This window comes from Miniopterus schreibersii (assembly GCF_964146895.1).
Source record: "Miniopterus schreibersii genome assembly, chromosome: 5".
NCBI classification, from domain to species: domain Eukaryota; kingdom Metazoa; phylum Chordata; class Mammalia; order Chiroptera; family Miniopteridae; genus Miniopterus; species Miniopterus schreibersii.
The window spans coordinates 56,612,517-56,634,297 of record NC_138106.1 but is presented as its reverse complement, the minus strand read 5'-3'; the positions used below and the strand labels follow the sequence as shown (position 1 = coordinate 56,634,297).

Here is a 21,781-nt window from a genome sequence, read left to right as displayed (position 1 = left end):
GGCTGCTCTTGGTCGCTCCTGCTCTTCTTGTTTCTAGCCCTCTCTGTACTTCTCAGCTTTGCCAGTCTCTGGGTGGAGTGAAACCGGAGCTTTGTGTGGTGCCCCAAAAGGCTGGGGAAGCTGGTGGTTCACCCCACCCGCCCTTTCCCAGAAAGGGGAACTCTTTCTTGCTGAAAAGTTCTCTCTTGTTGAGCAGTGCTGGCCTGGGGGATGAGACGAGGCAGGCAAAATGCAGCTGTTCTTCCTTCCCTTTCCGTGCGGCTGTCCTCAGGTGTTTTGTTCCACTGTTTTGCTCAAGTTTCTTAAGTGGACTCCTGAGCTCTCCCTGAGCTGTTTTTGTTTGTGGACAGCTGTCTAATTGTTCATTTAGTCGGGGGATGGAGCCTGGGCTTTCTGACTCCCCCAAATGTTTGATGTTATAAAATCAAAATTTGGTCTCAAGCATAATGTAGCATGATATAGTAATATTGTCAATAAACATCTTTTTCCTGTAACAAATTGTGCTCAGGGGTAAATAAAATGCACTATCACGGAAAAGCAGTATATTGTAAGCATGGTTAGCATAGTATACTTTAAAGTTTATATTACTTAACTTCTAAGGTCTAATGTGAAGATATCACTTCTTCATTAAAATCCTCAATGATAGGTATGTATACCTAGACACTAGAAAGATACCAAGTCTTAAACTAAGAATGGGGAAACAGTTTTACATTCAGCCACAATGATTAACTTGTAAAACAAATTTCTATACACATGGAAGCATACCTATGATTTGATTCTTTACATGAAAATTAATGGGCACATGGATTTTTATTTTGATGGTTATTGCCAACAAATTTATACTTTATACCAGTGTACACTGCCACCAACCATGTATGAGAGGGAAGCACATCTGTTAGTTCATTTATTAGCTAGTTCTGCATTTAGCAAAATCACTGCTACACCACATTAAGTCCCTGAATGGTGTGCTGGTGAGTTGAAGGTGTGCTCATGCATCCACTTTTCCTGTCTCCAAAGTGTCAGCTCTTATCCATTGATATATTGGGTAAATTGGGCTGTTTACGTAGTAAATTAAATCCTCTTATCTAAAACTTTTTTCTTCCTTATTTAATGTGGAAAAATAAATCCTCTACTCTTCTTTATTGTGCATACGGATGGAGATAGGTGAAAGGTAGTGCATAGGAAGGAAATGGGTTGGCGAAAACTTTCATAGAATCACTGTATCGTGAATAATACCTATTTATTGAGCACTAGTTACATGCCGTGCACTGTTGTAAACATTTCACGTGAACCGTCTTATTTAATCCTTGTATTAACCTTCTCTGGTAGGAATTGCTATTTTCTTTATTCTGTAGATGAGGGAACTGAGGCTTTGAGGGGTTAAGTGATTTCCCCATGGGCATTTTTAGCAAAGGGCTGCTAGGTTTGGGCTCTTGTCCTTGTTGCCTGCCATTTGAGAGAACATATAGTAGCACTTAATAAGAGAGCTTAACGGGGTGGAATGGGTCATTGGGGAGAAAAAGGGACATTTGTGATATTTTAAACAAAAATTAAAACAAACAAAAAATAATGTCGATGGAAAACTTTCAGAACAATGTGGAAAATTTCCACATTGCTAAGTGGAAAAAGTTTACAAAATAGTATATTCAGTGCAAATACATTTGTTTTAAAAATGTACGGTGTGTGCATGTGATTTTGGGGTGTGTGTGTGTGTTCAGATAAAGTAACTGGAAGGATTCACTCCAAAATATTAAAAAAACAAAAACAAAAAACTTGTTTGTTAAATGTAAGGCATTGTCCTAAGTGCTTTACCTATATTAACTCATGTAGTCCTCATGACAGGCTTGTGAGAAACAACATGCTAGCAGTACCCTCCACCTTCAGAGGAGCTTGCTGACACAGAGCATTAAATAACCACCAGTGTTGCCCAGGTATGAGAGCCAGGGTTAGAACCCAGGCATTCTAGCTCGAGAGTCCACACTGTATTTCAAATACTGGAGAGATCACTGGCCTGGGAGTCAAGAAATGTGGATCCAGATTCATGTCCCAGGTCTGTCATGACTGAATCCCGGGGGAAGTCCTTTTTCTCTCTGGAACTCTGTTGCCTCACATGTAAAAGGAGGGCATTCATTTCTGAAGAGCACCCGAGGCCCTCTTGCACTGATATTTTAGAATTCCTCAGATGAAAAGGGCTAGCAAGTGTGCTTCGGATTCATCAGTTAAGGACAGCCTTAGACTTTTGTAGCTGTGCTAGCCCACAGCCTCTGGGATTGTACCCAGACGGTGCTCAGCTGCTGCAGTTTAATGCATCATCCTTTCCCATACATCAGGTGCCTTTGCATCTGCGTGGAACAGGGCTCCATTCGCCGGTGCATGTTGCCATTTGAAAGCTATTTATAAGGAGATATCATATGACTCCACTGCACATATGGGTGGAACCTCATAAGGAAAAAGACCTCTTAAATTAAAAACAGTTGAAATATATATGTCATCTCCTAGTAAGTTAAAAATAAAGTTTAGCTACAATGTGAAGTGCATGTATTTTCTCAGAACAACTCTCTTAGTCATCCAACTTGCCCTGTTTAAGGTCTGTGGCACAGATTTGTAGCCAAGTACTTGAAGTAGAGTTTTTTCAACATTTTGCAAAATAGGGAAACACTCAGGCATTTTGGTTGGCATTAACCATCTAAATATTCTGAACCGCCTGGCTGGGTGTGGCTCAGCGGTTGAGCATTGACCTGGGATCCAGGCGATCAGGGTTCGATTCCTGGTCAGGGCACATGCCTGGGTTGCGGGCTCCATCAATGACTCTCTCATCATTGATGTTTGTCTCTCTCTCTCCCTCTCCTGTTCTCTCTCTGAAATCAATAAAGATATATTGAAAAAAATAAAAAATTAAAAAATAAATATTCTGAACCTTCTCTTCTTGTTCTGAACCAAATGCAAACTCACCGAACATGGTATTTTAAAATAAAAGGATGTACTGTTAGACATCCTTCTGAGTGCTCACTGTATCTCATGACTCCCCTTTATGAGCTCTCCAGGTAGACTCTAAGCCCTGGAATCTTAGTGCTTATCTTCTTCCCTTGTGTGTTTGGCAGCTGCTTCTTTCCATGATCCTTTGTCTTTCTTATCCTAGCATCTCACATCACTGTTCCCCACCCCAGCTACAACATGCATGTGCACACGTGTCACCGGTAACACATTGTGTGTCCTTTGGGGCCCTTGTCACTTTGATGCAAATGCTTAAATAATGCTAAATTAAAATGCATGTTCATAACTGAACTTGAGCTTGAAATGTCATAAACATGTTTAAATCTAGACAAGGATGGTTTCCATCTAACTTGTACGCATCTAAAGGGTCTAAAGTTAGCCTGAATTCTGTGTCACAGAAAAGAAATTTGTATTACGTAGCTTCCTTATGTACTCTTTTTTAAAAATTTATATTTCCCCACACCATACTAGATATAAGGTGATAATAGTACTCAACGTTGATTTTAGAGGGGGAAAATAAAAGTGGGTCTTTACATTCAGTTATTGAACAGGCTAAGCAGTAAAACTTTCATCCTTAATGGTGTTATAATATCTGTTAGAGAATTCTCCACCCACAAAATTGTTATCAGGAGGATATTTTCCTGTTGGCCTGTTTCTTTGATCTGCCAAGTACGGGTAAACATTGGTTGGAGCCCCGTGTGTTCGGTGAACATAGTAGAGCACTTAGCCTTACTTTGAGATCTGGCACAAGTCTCTCTGAGAACCTTTGTCTGATCCACCTTTCTGGCTGACTTTCCCCAAATCCTCTTAAACTAAATATGAGAGTCCAGCAAAACACTCTCAGCTTCTTTGGAGGAAAAGTAATAGAAAACGTTTGCAGCTTTTGAAGCCACTTACATTGAGTATGTTCTTTCCCTCTCTCCTCCAAGCAACTTACATAGAAATGCAACTTTGTTTTCTTTTGAAAACCAGGCTCCAATCAAAAGCGAACATTTTGCCTTTTCTTTAATACACAGATGGTGCTCACTCTGGGATGTGTTACCCATCCTGGTCTGTTAGGAAAACATGACTCCGTCCAGTGCATGCCACTCTTCTTTAATACAACATGCTTCATCTCTGTGAGCAAGGAGGTTTGTTTCTGAGCCTCCAGCTGCTCCTCATCTTCACGTGCATTTTCCTCCATGTGATAACATTTAACCCCTCCCATGTTGTTGCATCTTGTCATTTTCAAGCCTTGGGCAACTTTCGTCTCTTCTGGATCTTTCATCTGTAATTATGCATGATGCTTGCAATCAGAATTTCCTGAGTCAGCTCTGATTTGCCTTATTCACTGGGGCCCATACAGGCTTGCCCATTCTTTCAGGTGCATAGCAGCTCTACGCCTTGTACTCCTCCCCAACCTCACACTGGTTCCATGTCTGTAACATGAGCTGCTCACTCACTCCCCGGGGATTTTACAGCCCTTGTCCTCTCCTCAAGATTACAGCCCGTAATATACTCCCTCCTACAACTGAGCTGATCTTCTTTTATCCTTTTATTGTGCTTCTGAAAAATCTTTGTTCTGTTTTCCTGGGTGGAATGTGATTTATTTCTCATGATTAAACTCTATAGTAACAATCTCTGCTGTTTCCCCTACTGTTACCCTTTTCACAAATATACCACTCTCCCGTAAACTTTTAATGAAGTATGTGGCCTACACGTCTTGTTTTCTCCGCCCAGCCTCTCTTTTTGGATATGCTTGCAGCCTCCGCAGCCTTGACTTAGGTCTATAGGTCTATTGGTGTTTTCTTCCTTCTCTCATTTCCCCGTCTCTGTTGCCTACTATTGGTAGTAAAATGCTGGATTCTCCTGAACCCTGAGGACCTAACCACCCTCATCATCAGAGTCAGCAACAGTAGCAGCAGCAGCATTGGTCAGATTGATATTTATTAAGCCTGCTTTCACCCTGTCGTTCTGGGGGCTTGGAACTCTGGGTCTGGTGCTCAGGGCTCGGACCCCTCCATACCTGGCCCAGTATCCTCAGGGGTCACCTGGGTTCTCCCATCTCACCAGTAAAGTCTGGAGCCTCACTAATGCTGTTTAGTATCCACCCCTCCATAGGTTGTCTTGTTTGTTGTAGCCTCTGAACTCTTGTCATTCCCATGAAAGGTATTACAGCTCTATAGTCTGTTATCTGTATTGCCAAGAATCTCTAAGCACCTCAAGGTTTTTCCTAACTCGTTTTGTACCACAATCTGACCTGAACTGCTGACCCTCGTGAAATTATATACATTCATTACTTTCTTCACTTAATGTGCATACTCATATTTTCCACTAGACATATTTATATGCTTGGCTATGGGACTCTGTACCAGATACATTTTATAAATATATGGAATAAGTACCTCACACCTTTCTAAAAATCTGAAAAATTCTGAATTCCAAAATACACCTGTCCCTAAAAGATTCAGATAAAAATTGTGGATCTGTAGTGATTTGGGCATCTAAGCAGATCAGATCACCAGCATTTATATCCCTGCAGGGTGCTGGGGAAGGCGATAGGAAAGGAAAAGTAAAAGCGTAAGACAGGCTTCCTGCATTTAAGGAGGTTGCATTCAAACGGCCTTTGTTGTTTAACTGGAAGAAGAGCCAAGTGAAACAAGATCGTAAATTCCTGGCGAGCGGGGGCCCTACGTTCTCTGGCATCCCCATTAGTAGAGTATGATTACTGAGGGTATTTCAGGGGACAGACTGTTCGTTTCCAGCCCATTTGGAGGAGACTGAAGTGCACCTCTGTGGAGCTCAGTTCTCACAACTGCGGAACCCAAATCCCCATCAGATCCCCAGTCGGGATTCCTGCCCCAGTTGCCTCTGCTTCATTCCCCGCAGACCGCGCGTGCTGTGGTTCTCCGTCTGCTCGCTGAGGCGTCCGCGTGGGTCCGGCTCACGGCGCCCCGTGCAGGTCGCTGAGCACCTGAGCGCCCGTGTGCAGCAAAATGCCAAACTGCCGTTACAGTCACTTCTCTAATTCAAATAAACCTACTACTTTGGGTTTTATATTGACAAAATGGGCGTCCCTGAAGGTTAATATTTGCTTTCCATAGCCGGTGATTTCTCTTCCTGTCTCATTTTCTTTACTGTTATTAGGTTATCTTCCTTCAGAAGGAGAAATAGTTATGTTACTTATTATTTTCTTTTTTTCCTTTCAGGAAAATGGTTAAAAAAGAAAAAAAAAAGAAAAATACTGTTCATTTAAATGTAAGATCCCAAACAAAAATACATGTAATTATTAACTAAATATGTTCAAAGATTCCTTGTTTGGTGTATGGTTTAGTAGAGGAGATAGATTACTGGTAAGGGGAGGATTCCTGTGTCCTCTCACCTTTCAATAGTAGGGAACGTATGGGGAGTGGTGGTCTACATTTAGTATGTTATCTTTTTTTTCAATATTGAAGATTTTAGGAGATTCTTTTTAGGTTTGTTTTTTTTTTAATCCTTTTTGCTAAAAATAGCATAAATTATTAACCACACAGAGGTTCTTACCAGAGTGTCTTTTTCAGGTGCCATTAGTTAAGAAACTTAGCTGCTGGATTAAAGATGAGGTTTGGGAAGGCCCATAATAGTGGTTTCTAGAAAGGGATTAGAGTTGGTTTTTATTTTGGCATGTAAAATTTTGAACATTACGATAAACAACTAAGCCAGAAATAGGATAGTTTCTGTCCTGTGGTCCCTCAGGGCCCATGTTTTCACAAGGTAGTATATTGCATATAATGGATGATATTTCTGTGTGCAGTGGCTTGGGATACAGGTGTGCCTCATACAGAAGAGGCAGTTGACACCTTTGAGGGTGTTTGGTACATGGATGAAGTTACATTAACAGCCCTGAATTGAAGGTTTACCTTGTGGGCAGACAATTTTGGCTCCAAAGTGGTATGAGTGGGCAGTCTGGTTCAGTTTTTGGGCACCTGCTTGGAGAGCACAGATGTGACAAGGACAGTACAGCAGTCTGATGTAAAATGGGCAGGTATTCGTTATGGAAAATAGTGCATATGAATACATAAGCATTTGATTTGTACCCTGGAAATGGGTAGGATTTAGGACTAGGGACAATCTTAGCCTTGTATGTGGGTGCCTAGTTTGCCTGCACATAATTTCCCATCACCTTTATCATCTGTCTGCTTTAATTAGATATTTGACTTTGCATACATATTACAATTTAGGTGAAGTATCACTTTCTTACGCATTTTAATGTAAGGATTAAGTGAGACCAAAACCAAGATAAGAAATTTCATTAAAATGTGTCATATCCAGTTTCACTTTGAAAAATTAAAATCTGGGATGTATACTCCATAGAAGTAATGAAATTTATTTACCAGTGGTAAGAGGGAACACTGACTTCCTTTTGGATAAGACATTTCCAACCGCTAGGCTGTTAACAGTTCTCCAGTGACTTGAGAAAATTTCAGTGCTACCTCATGGGATTAAATATCCAATATTCTTCTGTTTTACAAATAAACCTCATTGACTTAAGCCTACATTTGAAATTTGCCACTAGGACATTCTGTAGTCCTTTCTTCTTGTAACTAACTGCCTCATTGCAGTCTTTAGTATTATAAATTAGGGGACTTGACATTGCATTTTAAGGAGTCAGCTCTATCACTGCAGGATATAAACAGGAGGGAAAATGCCCTCTATATTAACTTTCTGAAGTATCATAGCAAATGGCCATGGGCTGGGGCAGATTTTTTTTTTAAATCTGTGAGAGTCTCAAACTGCTCAAGAAAAGCCTTGCATTTGTTTTCCTTTAGCCAAGGCTGGAGCCAGAGCAGGAGATGAAGGAACTGAGACCATAGCCTCTATGTGACCAGAGCAGATACAGATAACCCAGAGCAGGTGGCAAAGCTGTAAAGTACTGAGCATCGCCAGTCTTTCCCGCCGTCGTCTGCCCTCTCTCCTTTGATATGCTCATTGCCTTCCTGCTTTTCAGTCCCTTTCTGAGGTCTAGTTGGGAAGAGACTGGAGACTCTCAAGAGGGGCAGTGTTGTGTGATAGTTTAAAACACAGACTTTGGAATTACATAAACATGAATTCGAATCTTAGCTCTGTGAATTTGGGATCATCACTTCATCTCTCTAAGCCATAGCTTCCTTATCTTTATAATGGGACCAGTGATAAAGTTACCTCAAGGAGGAAGTGTAAGAATATGGGCCTGTGTAAAGCATCTTGTACAACACCTATCTTAAGGGGCAGGGAGTAGGAGCAGAGTGTGGTCCTTGCAGTTAGGAATTCAGACCCCAAGGCTTTTAGTCCAACTGGTACAGGTTTCCCCGCATGCTCCAGCACCCAGGACCTCTGTGGACCACTGACGGAGAGTGGGAGTCAGTACAGATCCTGTGCATGGATAGCATGTCAGCAAGTGTTCATTGAGCATCTACTCTGTGATAGCACCATGTGAGGTTTGGGGGAACCTCCCTGTCAACCTTTTAGGGGTCAACAGGAAAGGATTTATAGGATGGGATGCATGGACAGAACATAGACGTTACTTTTACTTCCCAGACATTGAGAAAGAGGGGTTGTAAGGAAATCTCAAGTCTTTGGGAATGAGATCAGACATTGAACCTATACAATGTGTAGTGGCAGTCTGCATCCATTGGGATTGACTGTAACACGAGAACTAAGAATCAACTAAAAAATAATAAGGAAACACAAATGTTTAAAGAAAGGTTGATTAATAATACAGCACCCACTCTTGACATGTATAGCCTTTTGAAAAACACTACATTTCTAAATACCCCTATCTTTTCAAAACTCATAGGGTTAAGAATGATAGAGACACATTGAAAGATGGATATTGAGCAGTTGCTAAGCTCATTAACTAGCTAAATAATTATCCCATTACAAAACCTAGATCTTGATTCAGATTTGTGTCTCAACAGAATTACAAATTACTAGCTGCCATAACCTTTTCAAACTCACTCATGAATGGTTAAAACCAGCAATGTTAAGCCTGTGAATGCCAAGGGTCTACTTTAATAATAAGAGACATTCATGTGAATAGCTTAGCCTTATCGTGGAGAACAGTAACAATTGTATATCTCATTAAACAAGTGCCTAATTAATGTTGTAAATTTTGCTTGACTAGAACACAGCCCTTGTTGCTTATGTGACATGGTCAGCCGCTCTGACAACTAAAAAAATGAAAAGGAAAACTGACCTTTGGTTCATAACTTTAATAATATTTTATAAATTCATTTAGAGAGGTACTTAATGGGTAGGAATGAACTATCCTTTATGCCTTGAGGATTCATACTCTGTGAATTATGTATGGTAGCCATTTTTTTATGCCTTGCTCCTTCAGTGTGGTGAAAGCATCTCTATAGGTTTGGAAGGCAGTCACTAGAACACAAGTAGGCAATTGGATACTCGAGCTGAGAAAGTCCTGCATCAAGGACAGTCTGTTGTGAACTATCGAGAATACTATGTACTTGTATCATGCCAGTCTCTGGGCCATCAGTGACTGCTTCACCTCCACACACATGCTCCCCCGAATGTTTTAAGTATGCAGTTTGATAAGCTTTGCCAATGCACACACTGATGCAACCACTATCCCAATCGAGAACATTTCTGTCAGTTGTAAAATTTCTCATATACACCCTCCACCACCACCACCCCGCACGCACATACCTCCTGCCTCAGGCAACCATTAATGTGATTTCTTTTACAATACAGGATTTTCCCCCAAAAATGTGTATACACACTTTAACAGCTGATAGCTCAGTTTTGAAAATGAAATGTATTTTAATAAACACTGCCTTTATAGTTATTCAAAGTGTGTGTATACATTTTTTGGGACAGCCTCTATATTAGTTATGCCCTTTTAAAATAACTTCACATAAAGGGAATCACAGTGTGCTCCTCTGTGTTCAGTTTCTTTTGCTTAGCATAATGTTTTTGAGATTCATATTGTTGCATGAATAAATTTCCTTTTATTGCTGAGTGGTATCCCATTTTCTGAATATATCATTTATTCAACTGTTAAGGGCTGTTTTGGTTTAAGGTTTTTGGATATTATGAATAAGAATATTTAGATTTCTTTTTTTTGTAATATCTTAGTCTGGTTTTGGTAATGGGTGATGCTAATCTCCTAAAAGGAGTACCAAAGTGTTCTCTCTCCTCTCATTTGCAGAAAGAATTTAAGGGTAGTATTAGTTCTTTAAATGTTTGATAGAATTTACCAGTGGTTCCACCTGGGCCTGGAGTTTCTCTGGAAGAATTTTAATTGTATCTTTCAAGACATTCGTCCATTTCATCTAGGCTGTCAAAATTAATTGGCATCACACTGTTGAGAACATCTTTTTTACCTTTTGAATTTATGTGAGAGCAGGAGTAATGTCATTTTTGCTTTGATGTTGGTTTGCATTTGTTTTCCTCACTAGAGGTTTTCCAATTTTATTAATCTTTTCAAAGATTCAACTTTTGGTTTCATTAATTTTTTTAATTCAGTGTTTGTCCATTTATTTATTGATTTTTCACTCTGTTATTTCTTAATACTTTTTTGGACTTAATCTGCTCTTCTTTTTTTACCTTCTTAAGACGCTTACATCATTAATTTGAGAGCTTATCTTCTAGTACAAGTATTTAAAGCTATAAATATTTCTTTAATAACTTTTTTGTTTGAAATCCTGCAAAGTTTGACTTCATTATAATTCAATTCAAAATATTTTCTGGCTTCTACTGTTAGTTCTTCTTTGGCCATTGAGTTATTTAAAGTACTTGTTTAATTTCCAGACACTTTGGAATTTTCCAAATATGTTTTTGTTATTGATTTCTCACTAATTCTATTGTAATTGGAAAATATATCTATAAGATTTAATTCTTTGAATCCTTCTTTTATTACCCAGCACATGTTCTATCTTACTGAATATGAATATTCTGTGTGCACAAAAACAAATGTATATTCTGCTACTCGAGTATAGTAGTCTACAGTGTCGATTAGGTCACATTGCTTAATAGTGTTTTTCAAGTCTTCTTTATACATAATGATTTTCAGTTTACATTTCTATGAATTACCAAGAGAGGAGTGTTAATTCCAACCGTATTTGTGAGTGCTTCCGTTTCTCCTTTCAGTTCCATCTGTTATTCATGTGTTTTTTTAGTCTCTTATTGGGTACATACACATTTAAGATTATTATGTTATGTCATCTTGATACTTTGGTCCTTTCATCATTATAGAGATTATTCTTTATTTCTGGTAGTTCTCCTTTCTTGCAGTCACTTTGTCTGATATTAATATAGCTATTCCAGTTCTTTAAACTTTTATTATTATTTGTGTTTTCGTGGTATGCATTTTTCCATCTCTTAACCTATCTATCTCTGTCTTTATATTTGTATTGCATTTCATGTAGATAACATCTAGCTGAGAACTGCCTTTCTTGCCTGGTCGGAAAATCCCTCACTTGACTTGCTATGTGTAGTCTGTTCTTATTGAATACGTTTATTGCTGTGTTTGAGCTTAAGTTTGTCATCTTATTACTTGTTTTCTGTTTGTCCCCTCAGTTCTTTGTTCCTTTTCTTCTCTTTTCCTGCCTTCTTTTAAATGAACTGAGTATGTATATATATTTTTTATCTCTTCTATTGAATTATTTAACTGTACCTCTTTGTTTTTACTTTTTTAGTGATCTCCCTGGGGTTTAGCATGTGCATTTTTAACTTAACATTGTCTTAATATAACATATACTACTTTATGTATCACTTATGTGTCACTTAAGAACTTTAACAAATACTTAAATGTCCTCCCTCCCTTCCTTATTCCTACACATTATATTTATCCATGATATAAACCCAGCAATACATTCTTATTATTCTTATTTTGGACCATCATGTGCTTTTTTTTAAACATTTAAAAATTGATGACATTTTGTTTGGAATCAGTATTTTTCAACCTGAAGAACTTTACTATTACATTATTTATGGTACAGGGCTGCCCACAACTTCTTAGCTTTTGTATGAAAATGTCTTTATTTTACCTTCATTTTTTTACATTATTGTGGGATATACGATTCTAGTTTAACTTTGTTGTTTCATTCAGCCCTTTAAAGTTGCAGCTTCATTGTCTCTGGCCTTCATTTTCTTCCTACTGAGGAGCCAGTGATGATTATTATTTATTTCTCTGTACATATTGTGTCTTACTTTTTCTCTGGCTATGTCTTAGACTTTTTTATCATTACTTTTTAGCAATTTGATTTTGAAGTAGTCTTAGTAGGGACAAGCAGTGACTTTTTCATTTCAGATATATTTTTTCAGCTCTAGAAGTTCTCTTTGGTTCTTTTCCATAGTTTTCAATTCTAATATTATCTTCATATGTTTCTTTATATTCTTAACCATATTTATAAGAGCTGTTTTAAAGTTCTTTCCTCCTAATTCCCTCATACATTTTCATCATCTTGGGGTTTGTTTCTCTTACTTTTTTCTTGCTTTTTTTCATGTTTGTACGTTTATATTGGATGCTGGACACTGGTTTGTTAGGGCGGTTCTAGAATGGCCTCTCCGTTAGAGCCTCGTTCGCCTTCCTCCTACCCTGGGGTCCCTACTCAGTGTCTCACCTGTTCCCTGAGGATCCCCCTTCAGTACCGTCCCACACACTCAGCCACCTCAGCTTCCCGGTGCTGAGCTCTGGCTCCGCAGCTCTGCCACACCCTGTGCTCTTCTTGGGTTTTCCTATTTCAGAATCAGCAGAAAAATCTGGGCTGTCAGAGGATCACCTTGTGTGTTTGTGTGCGTGTGCGCGTGCATATGCCTGCATGTGTGTGCGTGTGCATATGCCTGCATGTGTGTGCGCGTGCATATGTCTGCATGTGTGTGCGCGTGCAATGTCTGCATGTGTGTGCGCGTGCATGTGGTGTGTACCTGTGCATGTACATGTGTGTGCGTGTTTCCCATTCTCTGGGATCCCAGTGCTGTGCAGCACAGTGCTCAGTATCTGAAAACTGCTATTTCTTATATTTTGACCAGTTTTCTAGTAATTTATGGCAGGAGGGCTAGCCCGGTACTGGTTCTCTATCGTGACTGGAGGCAGAGTAAGAATGTTTGCTTGTCAGTATGAGGGGAAAGCACAGGGCAGGGTATGTCGATGGGGTGAAACCCTTTTAAAAGCTTTACGGAGCATAATTGGAAGAGAGAGTGTATCAGTAGACAGAGAGCATCTTGTAGAAGATAAACCAAGAGAGCATTATAGGTAATGGAGCAAGAGCTCAGCTCAAGGAAAATGGCTGGGGTGTCCTGTAACCCAGCAATTCCAGAAACTTCTCGATTTAGAGCCTAGTGAAAGGTAATTCAGTGTAAATCCTAAGTATTAAGCTGAAACTTGGATGGAGGGAAAGAAAGAGATACAATTCCCCTGGTCACGAGTGGTATTGAGAGAGTAACAAAGGAAAAAATAGAAGCAAACTAAAAATTAAAGTCATAAAAATGTTCTATTATCTAGGATTCAATTTTTTGACAGGCCTCGTAGAGCAATGTATAGTAATTTGCTCCACTTCTAAGAGAACTGGCCAAGATTTCAGGCAGAATCCAAGTAATTAAGTATTGTATTTATTATTTATGCATTCTTCATATAATCTATACTGAGGTTTTCTGGTTTCCTGAGAAATAGTGTGTGCACATGAAAACATTTGGTTTTGTCTGGCGTGCCAGCGGAAGGTTGACCAGTGATGTGATGAAGAAGCTTAGTGAATGCTTGAATTGGGAAGGTGGCACTGGCGGAGACACCAGTTACCCAAGAGGTGTGAGGTTGAGGGCACTTAGAATATCTTCACAGTAGGAACTGAGGGAAGGCAGGCGGTCCTTCAGCAGGTGATGAGTTTTAGGTATCTTCCTAAGCTGAGGTTTTGAGACATAAGTTTTAAGGACCTTTTAGAATTTAAGAAGTTGAAGTTTTAATAGGTATTATCTTCTCATTTCTCTCTCAAGATGAAATTATGAAACAAGATAGGAGACCAGAAGCCTCAGATTTGGTAGTGGCAATAATGGATCCACATGGACGCTGCCAGAGCAAGCCCAGTATCCAGTTATTGTCCATCTCATGACAATACAGCCTGAAATCTCGCTCTGTCATTACTGAAAATAAACCTCAACAACTCTGAAAGCTCTGTTTTGGAAACAGGTTAAAATATAATACATAGTAAAAGCTGAAGATTTTGCTTTATATTTTGAGCCATAGAAGGTAAAATGTTTATTAAGATAACATATAATAAAACTTAAAAAAAAACTAGTGTTGTTAGCACCTTGGAAGCCAGGAATGAAAGTCTATGTGACTTTAGTAAATCAGGAAAGTGAATATGGGTTGTAGGTCAATAGAAATTGCTGTAAGATGGTACATACATGTAAGTAGGGAAACTGAAATAGGTATTAGAGATTCATAGTAGCCTAAGGCTTCCTAGGAAAAAAATGCAAGAATAACATATGCCATAAATCTATCAGTTAAAGTATTAGAGATTAATTCAGGACCTATATATTAAGCACCAAATGTGAGGTATTATGCAAGACACTTTTCTGTATACTGTGGTCAGTGACTTTTTAAAGAAATCAGAATATGCAACATTTCGGGTAGTTCAATGGACCAGCAGAAAGAGGACATATGTACCCACCCACTGTTAGAACAAATTATGTTCCTTCTGTATATCGTGAGAAATTGGATGGCTACGTAATGTAAAGACAAGCATGCTTTTCCGTAGCCCTTTGTTCCTGGGGTGGGGGGAGGCGCATCCCTAGGATGTGTGGGGATCCTGTCTATATAAGCCATTTGATTAAGTATTGTATTCCAGAATTTAAAACTCACGGGCTCATGTGAGGTATAGTAATCTATGGGTGAAGCTTTACAATAGAGAAGAGGAACATAGGCCTTTGCTTATGGTCCAGTCAGTGCATGTGAAGACTGTTCATAGTGCCCAGGCACCATTTTTCTTGTTCAGGTCTAGAAACTCTGTGCCTTGTCCTTTATTGTCAAATGTACCACTCCTGGCTAATTTTATATCTCCTATTATGAGAAAAAGGTAGCAATGCTCTTATTACTCATGAAGCCCCGGCTCTTTGAAATCTCTTTGTATTGAAACAGAATAGAATTTACTTCCTCTCTTAATTTCCCAGTACTATTAAATTAATACTGGTTGTATTGTTACTCATGATACTGTGCCACGCACTGTGTCCACCATGAACACCGGCTTCCCAGGCGGACTGAAAGGTTGTACTGTGTTCCGTTGGTAACGACCAGATGCAGATCTTACCCTGAGTGTTCAGGAAAGTGTGAATGATAATTTCTTATCTGGTCATGTTAAATTTGCCATTTGGAATTTTACAGCATAAACATAGAATAGCACATACTCCAGCCAAGTCTTTTCTTGAACCCTTGAGGATGTAATCACCGTTCCTGGAACGTGATCTCTTTCAGTGTGGCCTGTGCCCGCACACGCTGCCACCAGCGGGAGGAAGGCACTTATTCTTTCCACGGAGAAGCATCTGAGTGCCCTGCCTCCTGGCAAATTACATACAGCCGTGATTAGAATCACTTCTCAATGACCCGCATTAATGGAAGGGGAACAGCGACAGGGACAGTCTAAGACAGCAAATAAACTAAACAAAATGTGAATTTTCATTTTAGGTATTTTATTCCCTGAGCCTATATTCCTTGGATCAGAACCAGCTACATAATTTGAGAGGCTCAGGGCAAAATGAAAATGCAGGGCCCTTTGTTTTAAAACTAAGAATGTCAGGATGTCAATACTAGGTCCCTAGATCAGGGGTGAGTGAGAGACTTACCCTCGTGAGACATGTTCTCCAGCCACCTCCCAGATGTGGATGACTCTTTTCGCCATGCTCCCCTGCACCAGTACTCAGGCCCCTGCCAGGCAGAGCACAGTAGCAGTTGCTCTGGGACTGCTCTGGGAAAGTATATGTGGAGGGGGACACACCTGAGTGGGTGAGTAGTGACCAAGAAACAAATCAAAGACAAGTAGCAGGTGGCAGGATACCCTTGGGCTGAGGCTGCAAGTCCCTGGGGCATGCTCCATTGTCCCATTAGATCGCTTACAATACACAATCTCAGTAAAATTAAGAAGTCTAAGATTGCAAGCACAGAGCATGAAACCCAAAGTGGGGGACCCTTGTGAGTACCAGGTCCTGTGTGGCTGGTCACTCGTCCATGACTGGTCACTGTCTTGGACTTTTATGCACCGTTGTTATGAACTGGTCATGTGGAAAGCATCCTAGAATCATGCAGAATACAATAGGGGGACATATCTGTCTCAGATAATCTATAATTTGGATAACCCTGAAATGAGACATCAAGAGTTGATAGTGTAAAATTCAGTAAATTCATTGGTTAACAGTCGACGTCTTCCCCTTACAGAACCACAGGCAGGGTGTGGGATGGAGGACCATGGCCAAGGATGGCTCACTGTTTACTGGGCTTGGAAGGCACATTAGAAACTATGAAACAAACGGGTCTTGATGAGTAAGGTAATAGAGGTATCAACAGGAACAACAGGAAAACTGGGAATAAAGGAATTAATTTTGGTGGACAATGTGGAAAGGCCTTGTAAGGGGGAAGAATGACTTTGGTCAGGCCAAGACGGATGGGTAGTATTTCAGTTCCCAGAGACTAAGGGGCAGACCTTCTAGACCAAATGGACAGCATAAGAAAGGCAGTAAAATAGAGCGTGTGTTGATAGATATGCCTACATGCTGGGACTTGCAGGCGTTCTATGGTTATAGTTATTGAACATCTATTTTCCAAACACTGAGATAGAAGCAGGCGATAGAAGAATATAGGATTAGGCATCAGACAAATCCATGTTTGAATCACAGTCTACCACTTCCCAGCTGTGTGACTGGGGACAACTTACTTAGCCACTCTGAGCTTCAGTTTTAGTCATCTGTAAAATAAAGATATTGGTTTTATAGAATTATTACAAAGATTAAATGAAATGATGTTTGTAAAATACTCCAGCCAGCACCCTCAGTCTAGTGAAGGAGACAAGCAAATACACGGATAATTGTGATAACACATACTGTGAGAGCACAGAAAGGAGAGTGGCTCTCTCTGCCTGAGGATTTAGTGCTAGGCTTCCAGGAAGAGGTGATACTTGACCTGGGGACTGAAAGGTAAGTATGTGTTTATTAGCCAAAGGGCCTCTGAGAAAGAGCCTTTTTAGAGTTTGAAAAACCATGAGTCCTCTTTATGATCTGCGTGGGGTTGGGGGGCAGGGAGGAACAGCAGGAAGAGAAGGGTGATCATATAAACCATCTATAGATAAGGACAAAAAATGACCTTTCATTAGCACTGAAAAACTACTTTTAGCAAACTCTTCACTGAAAAAAGGTGAGAGACCTTCTGTGCTGAGTCCTCCTAGAAGTAAGATGTAAACAGGTTTGCTGGGAACTTCTGCAGCAGATGTTCTGTGTATCTTCTTCCTTCCAGAAGAAGTCTGGAGCCATGGGAAGAGAGAGAGAGACGGGGTGGGGGGACTGGGGGTCGGGAGAGAGAGGGAGGAAAGGAAGGAGGGAGACTCTCAAGAAATATAGCTATTTTTTCCATCTCCATCTAGAATATTTTGCTTAGTTGGAAGACCTTTCATAAGACATTAGCTCTTTTAAAAATAGGAGTCTCAGTGGTCTAGGTTGATCTGTTTGACCATGTGCTTGGAGCTTTAAAGGGTACATGCTTTTTCTGTCTTCTTCCTGCAGACTGAACTCTTGCCTTTGCAGACTCACTTCAAAGGAAGAGAGGCTGGCGGTCTCCAGCATCCTGTGAGTAACATGGTCCTGTTGCCATGAGCCCAGGTGCAGCCGGTGGCCACCATGTTCATTAAAACATCACTTGATTTCTATGACATTTTATTTTATTCACCTCTCTGATATCTAAGCATCTGCAATATCATTTTGTAAAGTCCTTGAGCTTGCTTGTCCCTCTTAGAAGTAATCAAGTTTTATGAAACCAGTAACCAAATAGTACCAGGCAAAGAGAGCATCAGGGGCTTCCTTTTATAGTGTCAGCTGTGTAAGGAAGGAAGGTCAAGATGAGAGAATATTTTTGACAGTATTTCTTATTCTCAGGGTGTGTTTTTGTGTTAGTTTGTTTTGGGTTGTTTGATTGAATTCCCTGCATATCTCATGCGGTCATTCCAAGCTTGAGCCATGCTGAGGGACGCCTGACATTCACAGCCTTGCTTTTCTGCAGTTTGCTTTAACTGATACTAATTCCGTATTGGAAAACCTGAAACCGACTGTAGTCTCCATGGCTTGGTCACAATCTTCTCTTTAGGAGCTGCCACCAGTCGTGCTCAGGTATTGAAAGCAACATAGGACCAGAAAATGAAAATTTGTCGAACTTTACCTGGCCATTCAATAGTTTGTGGAATGAGGAATTGGGGACACAGACTGTAACAAGTTCTATTTTTGCTTGCTTTTACCAAAGTGCTAGAAAAATGCCAACAGCTGTTCTGCTAATGTAAGCAATGTTTGAATTTTTAGAATGGACTAAATAGCAGGAGATTTGACTATGAAGACGAGAATCCAGTGGGGGAAGATGAAATTCAGCAGATGCACCCTCTTTACAACCAGATGTGCTGCCAAGATCGGAGCCCCGGCAAACATCATCAGAGCAGCGATCCCAGGAGAGCCTGCATCCACCCGCGAGAGCATTACGTGTGATGACCCTGCTTCCAGTGCGTGTTCTACCAAATGCTATTCCCAGATTGGGGAGAGAAACCAAGGTCAATAGTTATTATTTTGCTCTCTCATATAAAACAGTACCCCTCTAAGTACCAGGAGTCGTGATGAACGACTTGGAGCCAGTGGTGAATTTCTTTCCTCCAGAAAGTTTCTTCACCACCAGCTGTGTCTGTGAACTTGACTCTAGCTTTGTGTGTGTCTGTGACGATGGTGTTTAACTACTAACATCTGGCCTACAATGGCATGTTCATTTAACAGTAGAGCATGTGCCCGGGATGCCAGCAGTGAGTCTCCAGAAAGAAAGGCCCCAGCTGGGAATGTTAACCTCGCTGGGTCTCAGGCAGGCCAGCCTGATCCTCTGTCACTCAGACAGGCAGAAAAAGGAATTCAAAATTCATTTCACGAATTACTTAGTTGGGATTTGGCTTTCCCTGACATGCTTGATACAATCACAATACCTATGTACAAATGAGAGGTCTGAGGAAAGAGGCAAAATTTGTTCTTTTTCCAAAAAATACAACAAAAGGCAGTTTAAACCTTCAAGCCTGTTGATATTGTAATATATGTTTCTTCTTAATCACTAAGGTCCTGAGGGATGCATAGTTCTCGCCTGGTCCACATATCTGCCTAGTTTGGATCAGCGGAGTGCTAACCAACGTCCTTCTCTTGCTCTGTCACTGTTCCCACAGTTCTGTCCTTTATTAGCCAGATTAGCCTATTTCTCACCTATTAAATTCTAAAGACCTTCTCTAAACGGTGGGCAGCCGTGGCGAGCCTTTTCCTTCATCTGTGGCATTGTGTGTGACAGTCTCAGCTTTCACTCCTGAAATTTATTTCAAGCTAATCCTGCCCACATAGGCCTTAGCCACCCTCTGCATTCTTCAGACTACTTACAGTCGGTTTTATCTACCTCAGAAAAGCCTGCTGGAAAAGCACCGTGAAATTGCTCCTGTTCTTAAAAGGCAGGTGGGAAATTTGAAAACTTAAACAGAAAAGCCACTTCACTGTGGCATCTGTGCTAAACCCGCATGTTGTCCTTAATCCCCCACCCCTGCTTTACCTGGTCAACAACAAAAATAAAGAAATGCTTAAAAAAAAAAAAGCCAATAATGTAGCGGCTGTCGTAGCAGCTTATCTTGCACCACTCTGGTGCCTGCCAGTGTCGGCCTGGAGTTTTCTCACTTCCCTTTGCCAACATTTCCTCGCTGAGATTCAAGGTAGTAATTGGAGTGGGGTGAGCAGAGGAGGGACACAGGTACCGGTGTCGGTCACCCTCCCTCACATCCTAAGGAAAGCGGTGTTTTACCGCGAGTTCTGCAAGAGTAGAGGTATGCCACAGATACATAAAAAAAACAAACTACGGACTTGTCATCTATTAGGAAAGAGCGACATAGCACTATGAAATGTTATACATTTCCAACCTAAGCTTCAAGGGGCGGGAGAATATGAACACGGATTTCTAATGCAACACCAAAGACACCTGGTGATTCGTGTTGTGCTGGCTCTAGTTGTTGCTCGTGTGTTTTCCTTTTCTTAGGTGCCGTGCTTTGTGAGAGAAATCATCCAGTTGTTCTACAGTAGTAATCCACTCCCCCCAGGGCCCGGGTGACCAGTGATTCTGGGAGAAAAGATGCCTAAATTCTAACTCAGTGCTTCAGCTAGGTAATTGGCAGTAAAAGGTATATGGGATCAAAGGGTAAATCCCAAGGACCCTCCCTGCTGTATCACAGCTACCTCAGAGCTAGAACTCACTGCCCTTTGTAGCAAGCTGACACAGAAAGAAAATATTTGCCTTTTTATGTGGAATCTCATCAGTGAGTTGGTGTAACTGAAGGGGTAGGAATCCTTGCAATTGCTTTCCAGTAGAAACATGACTCTGGTCAGAGCTCTTCCTCCCAGGAAGAGTTTATAAAATGTTGGGTGTTACAGAGGAGGAGATACTGTGGAGCATCACCTCCTTCAGAAAGCTTTAAAAATGTATCACACATAGGAGGTGGTTTCCAGGGCCCTGCGGGGAAGCAGGTTGTTGGTTAGTGTCCTCAGAGCGCACCTGGGACCTAGTGGGGAGTTGAGGTGACTTCATTTGCACCAGGGAAGGAGATTTGGAAGCACTGGGTTTTAGGAGCCCTCTGACTTGTCTATAGCACCTTCCCTACCAAGAAGAACCCACCCTTGCATTTTAAGATTCTCAGTGTAGTTATGGAAAAGAAGTTTCAGAATGTAGGTACCTCCCTCACAGCCAGGTAGTTCAATATCCTTTTTGCCTCTCTGTCATGTGTGGTATTTCTTTAACAAACTGGTAGATTTTATGGCTGTTGGCCCCTGACGTGGGTCACGTAAGCTATATAATTGCATCCCATCTGTTCTCTCCAAATACTGAGTGGAATAGAAAGGAGCTTTAAAGGGGTTTGATCAACCAGCTCCCTTAACCAAAATATACCCTCCAAAATTAGCCTGTCAGTCTCTAAATTTGGAGCCTAGACTGCTTGACGATGGCTATTTAAATTTGGAAGTTAGACTCTTAAAGGTCAGTGAGGCTTAGGGAGGAGGCACTGGAGACTGTCCTGGTTTTACTAAAACACTGAGGCAGAGATGAAGCCCGGAGCACTTGCCCACGCGCGGTTGCTGCTCTGCGTGCCAGGGGAGTGTGCGTGCTCCGTGCTAAGCACGCGGCCTCTGCTGCCTGTTTCGTAGAGCGCCCAGGCTCCGGGGCCTGCACTGTTGCTGCCATAGCAGGTAACCAGCTCTGTGCAAGTCACGCTGAAATAGAGCAGCTGCACCACTCAGGATTGGTCTGACATAATGGGATAAGAATTTAGATTAATTATTTAACGGTGATTTGTTCTCTCTTCGGTGAGGGTTCCCCTATCCCTGACCTTCTTACGTGTTTTAAATTTGAAGCAGTCCGTGCTCTTTGGGGCATGAAATATGAAAGTCTTACCTGTGCTGGGCTTCCCTATAACATGCCCATCGTAGATACTAAAAAATTGTGCTGTAAACTAAATTACCTCGTCTCATTAATTGTTTATGGCCTTGTTTACTGATAGGGGTGGTGCAGTTTCCTTGTTCATCTTCGAGAATG

At 40.9% G+C, this 21,781-nt stretch overlaps 1 protein-coding gene across 1 annotated transcript in view; it reads left to right on the top strand.

Moving 5' to 3' along the window:
• NECTIN3 (nectin cell adhesion molecule 3) overlaps positions 1–21,315 on the top strand; it is a 102,653-nt gene extending 81,338 nt beyond the window's left edge. The window contains exons 8-9 of the mRNA XM_081137900.1: positions 17,713–17,775; positions 18,499–21,315. Coding sequence (XP_080994026.1) covers positions 17,713–17,775; positions 18,499–18,678 — 243 coding nt within the window. The 3' untranslated portion in view covers positions 18,679–21,315. The remainder of the gene's footprint in view (positions 1–17,712; positions 17,776–18,498) is intronic.
• The last annotated feature ends 466 nt before the right edge of the window (positions 21,316–21,781 follow it).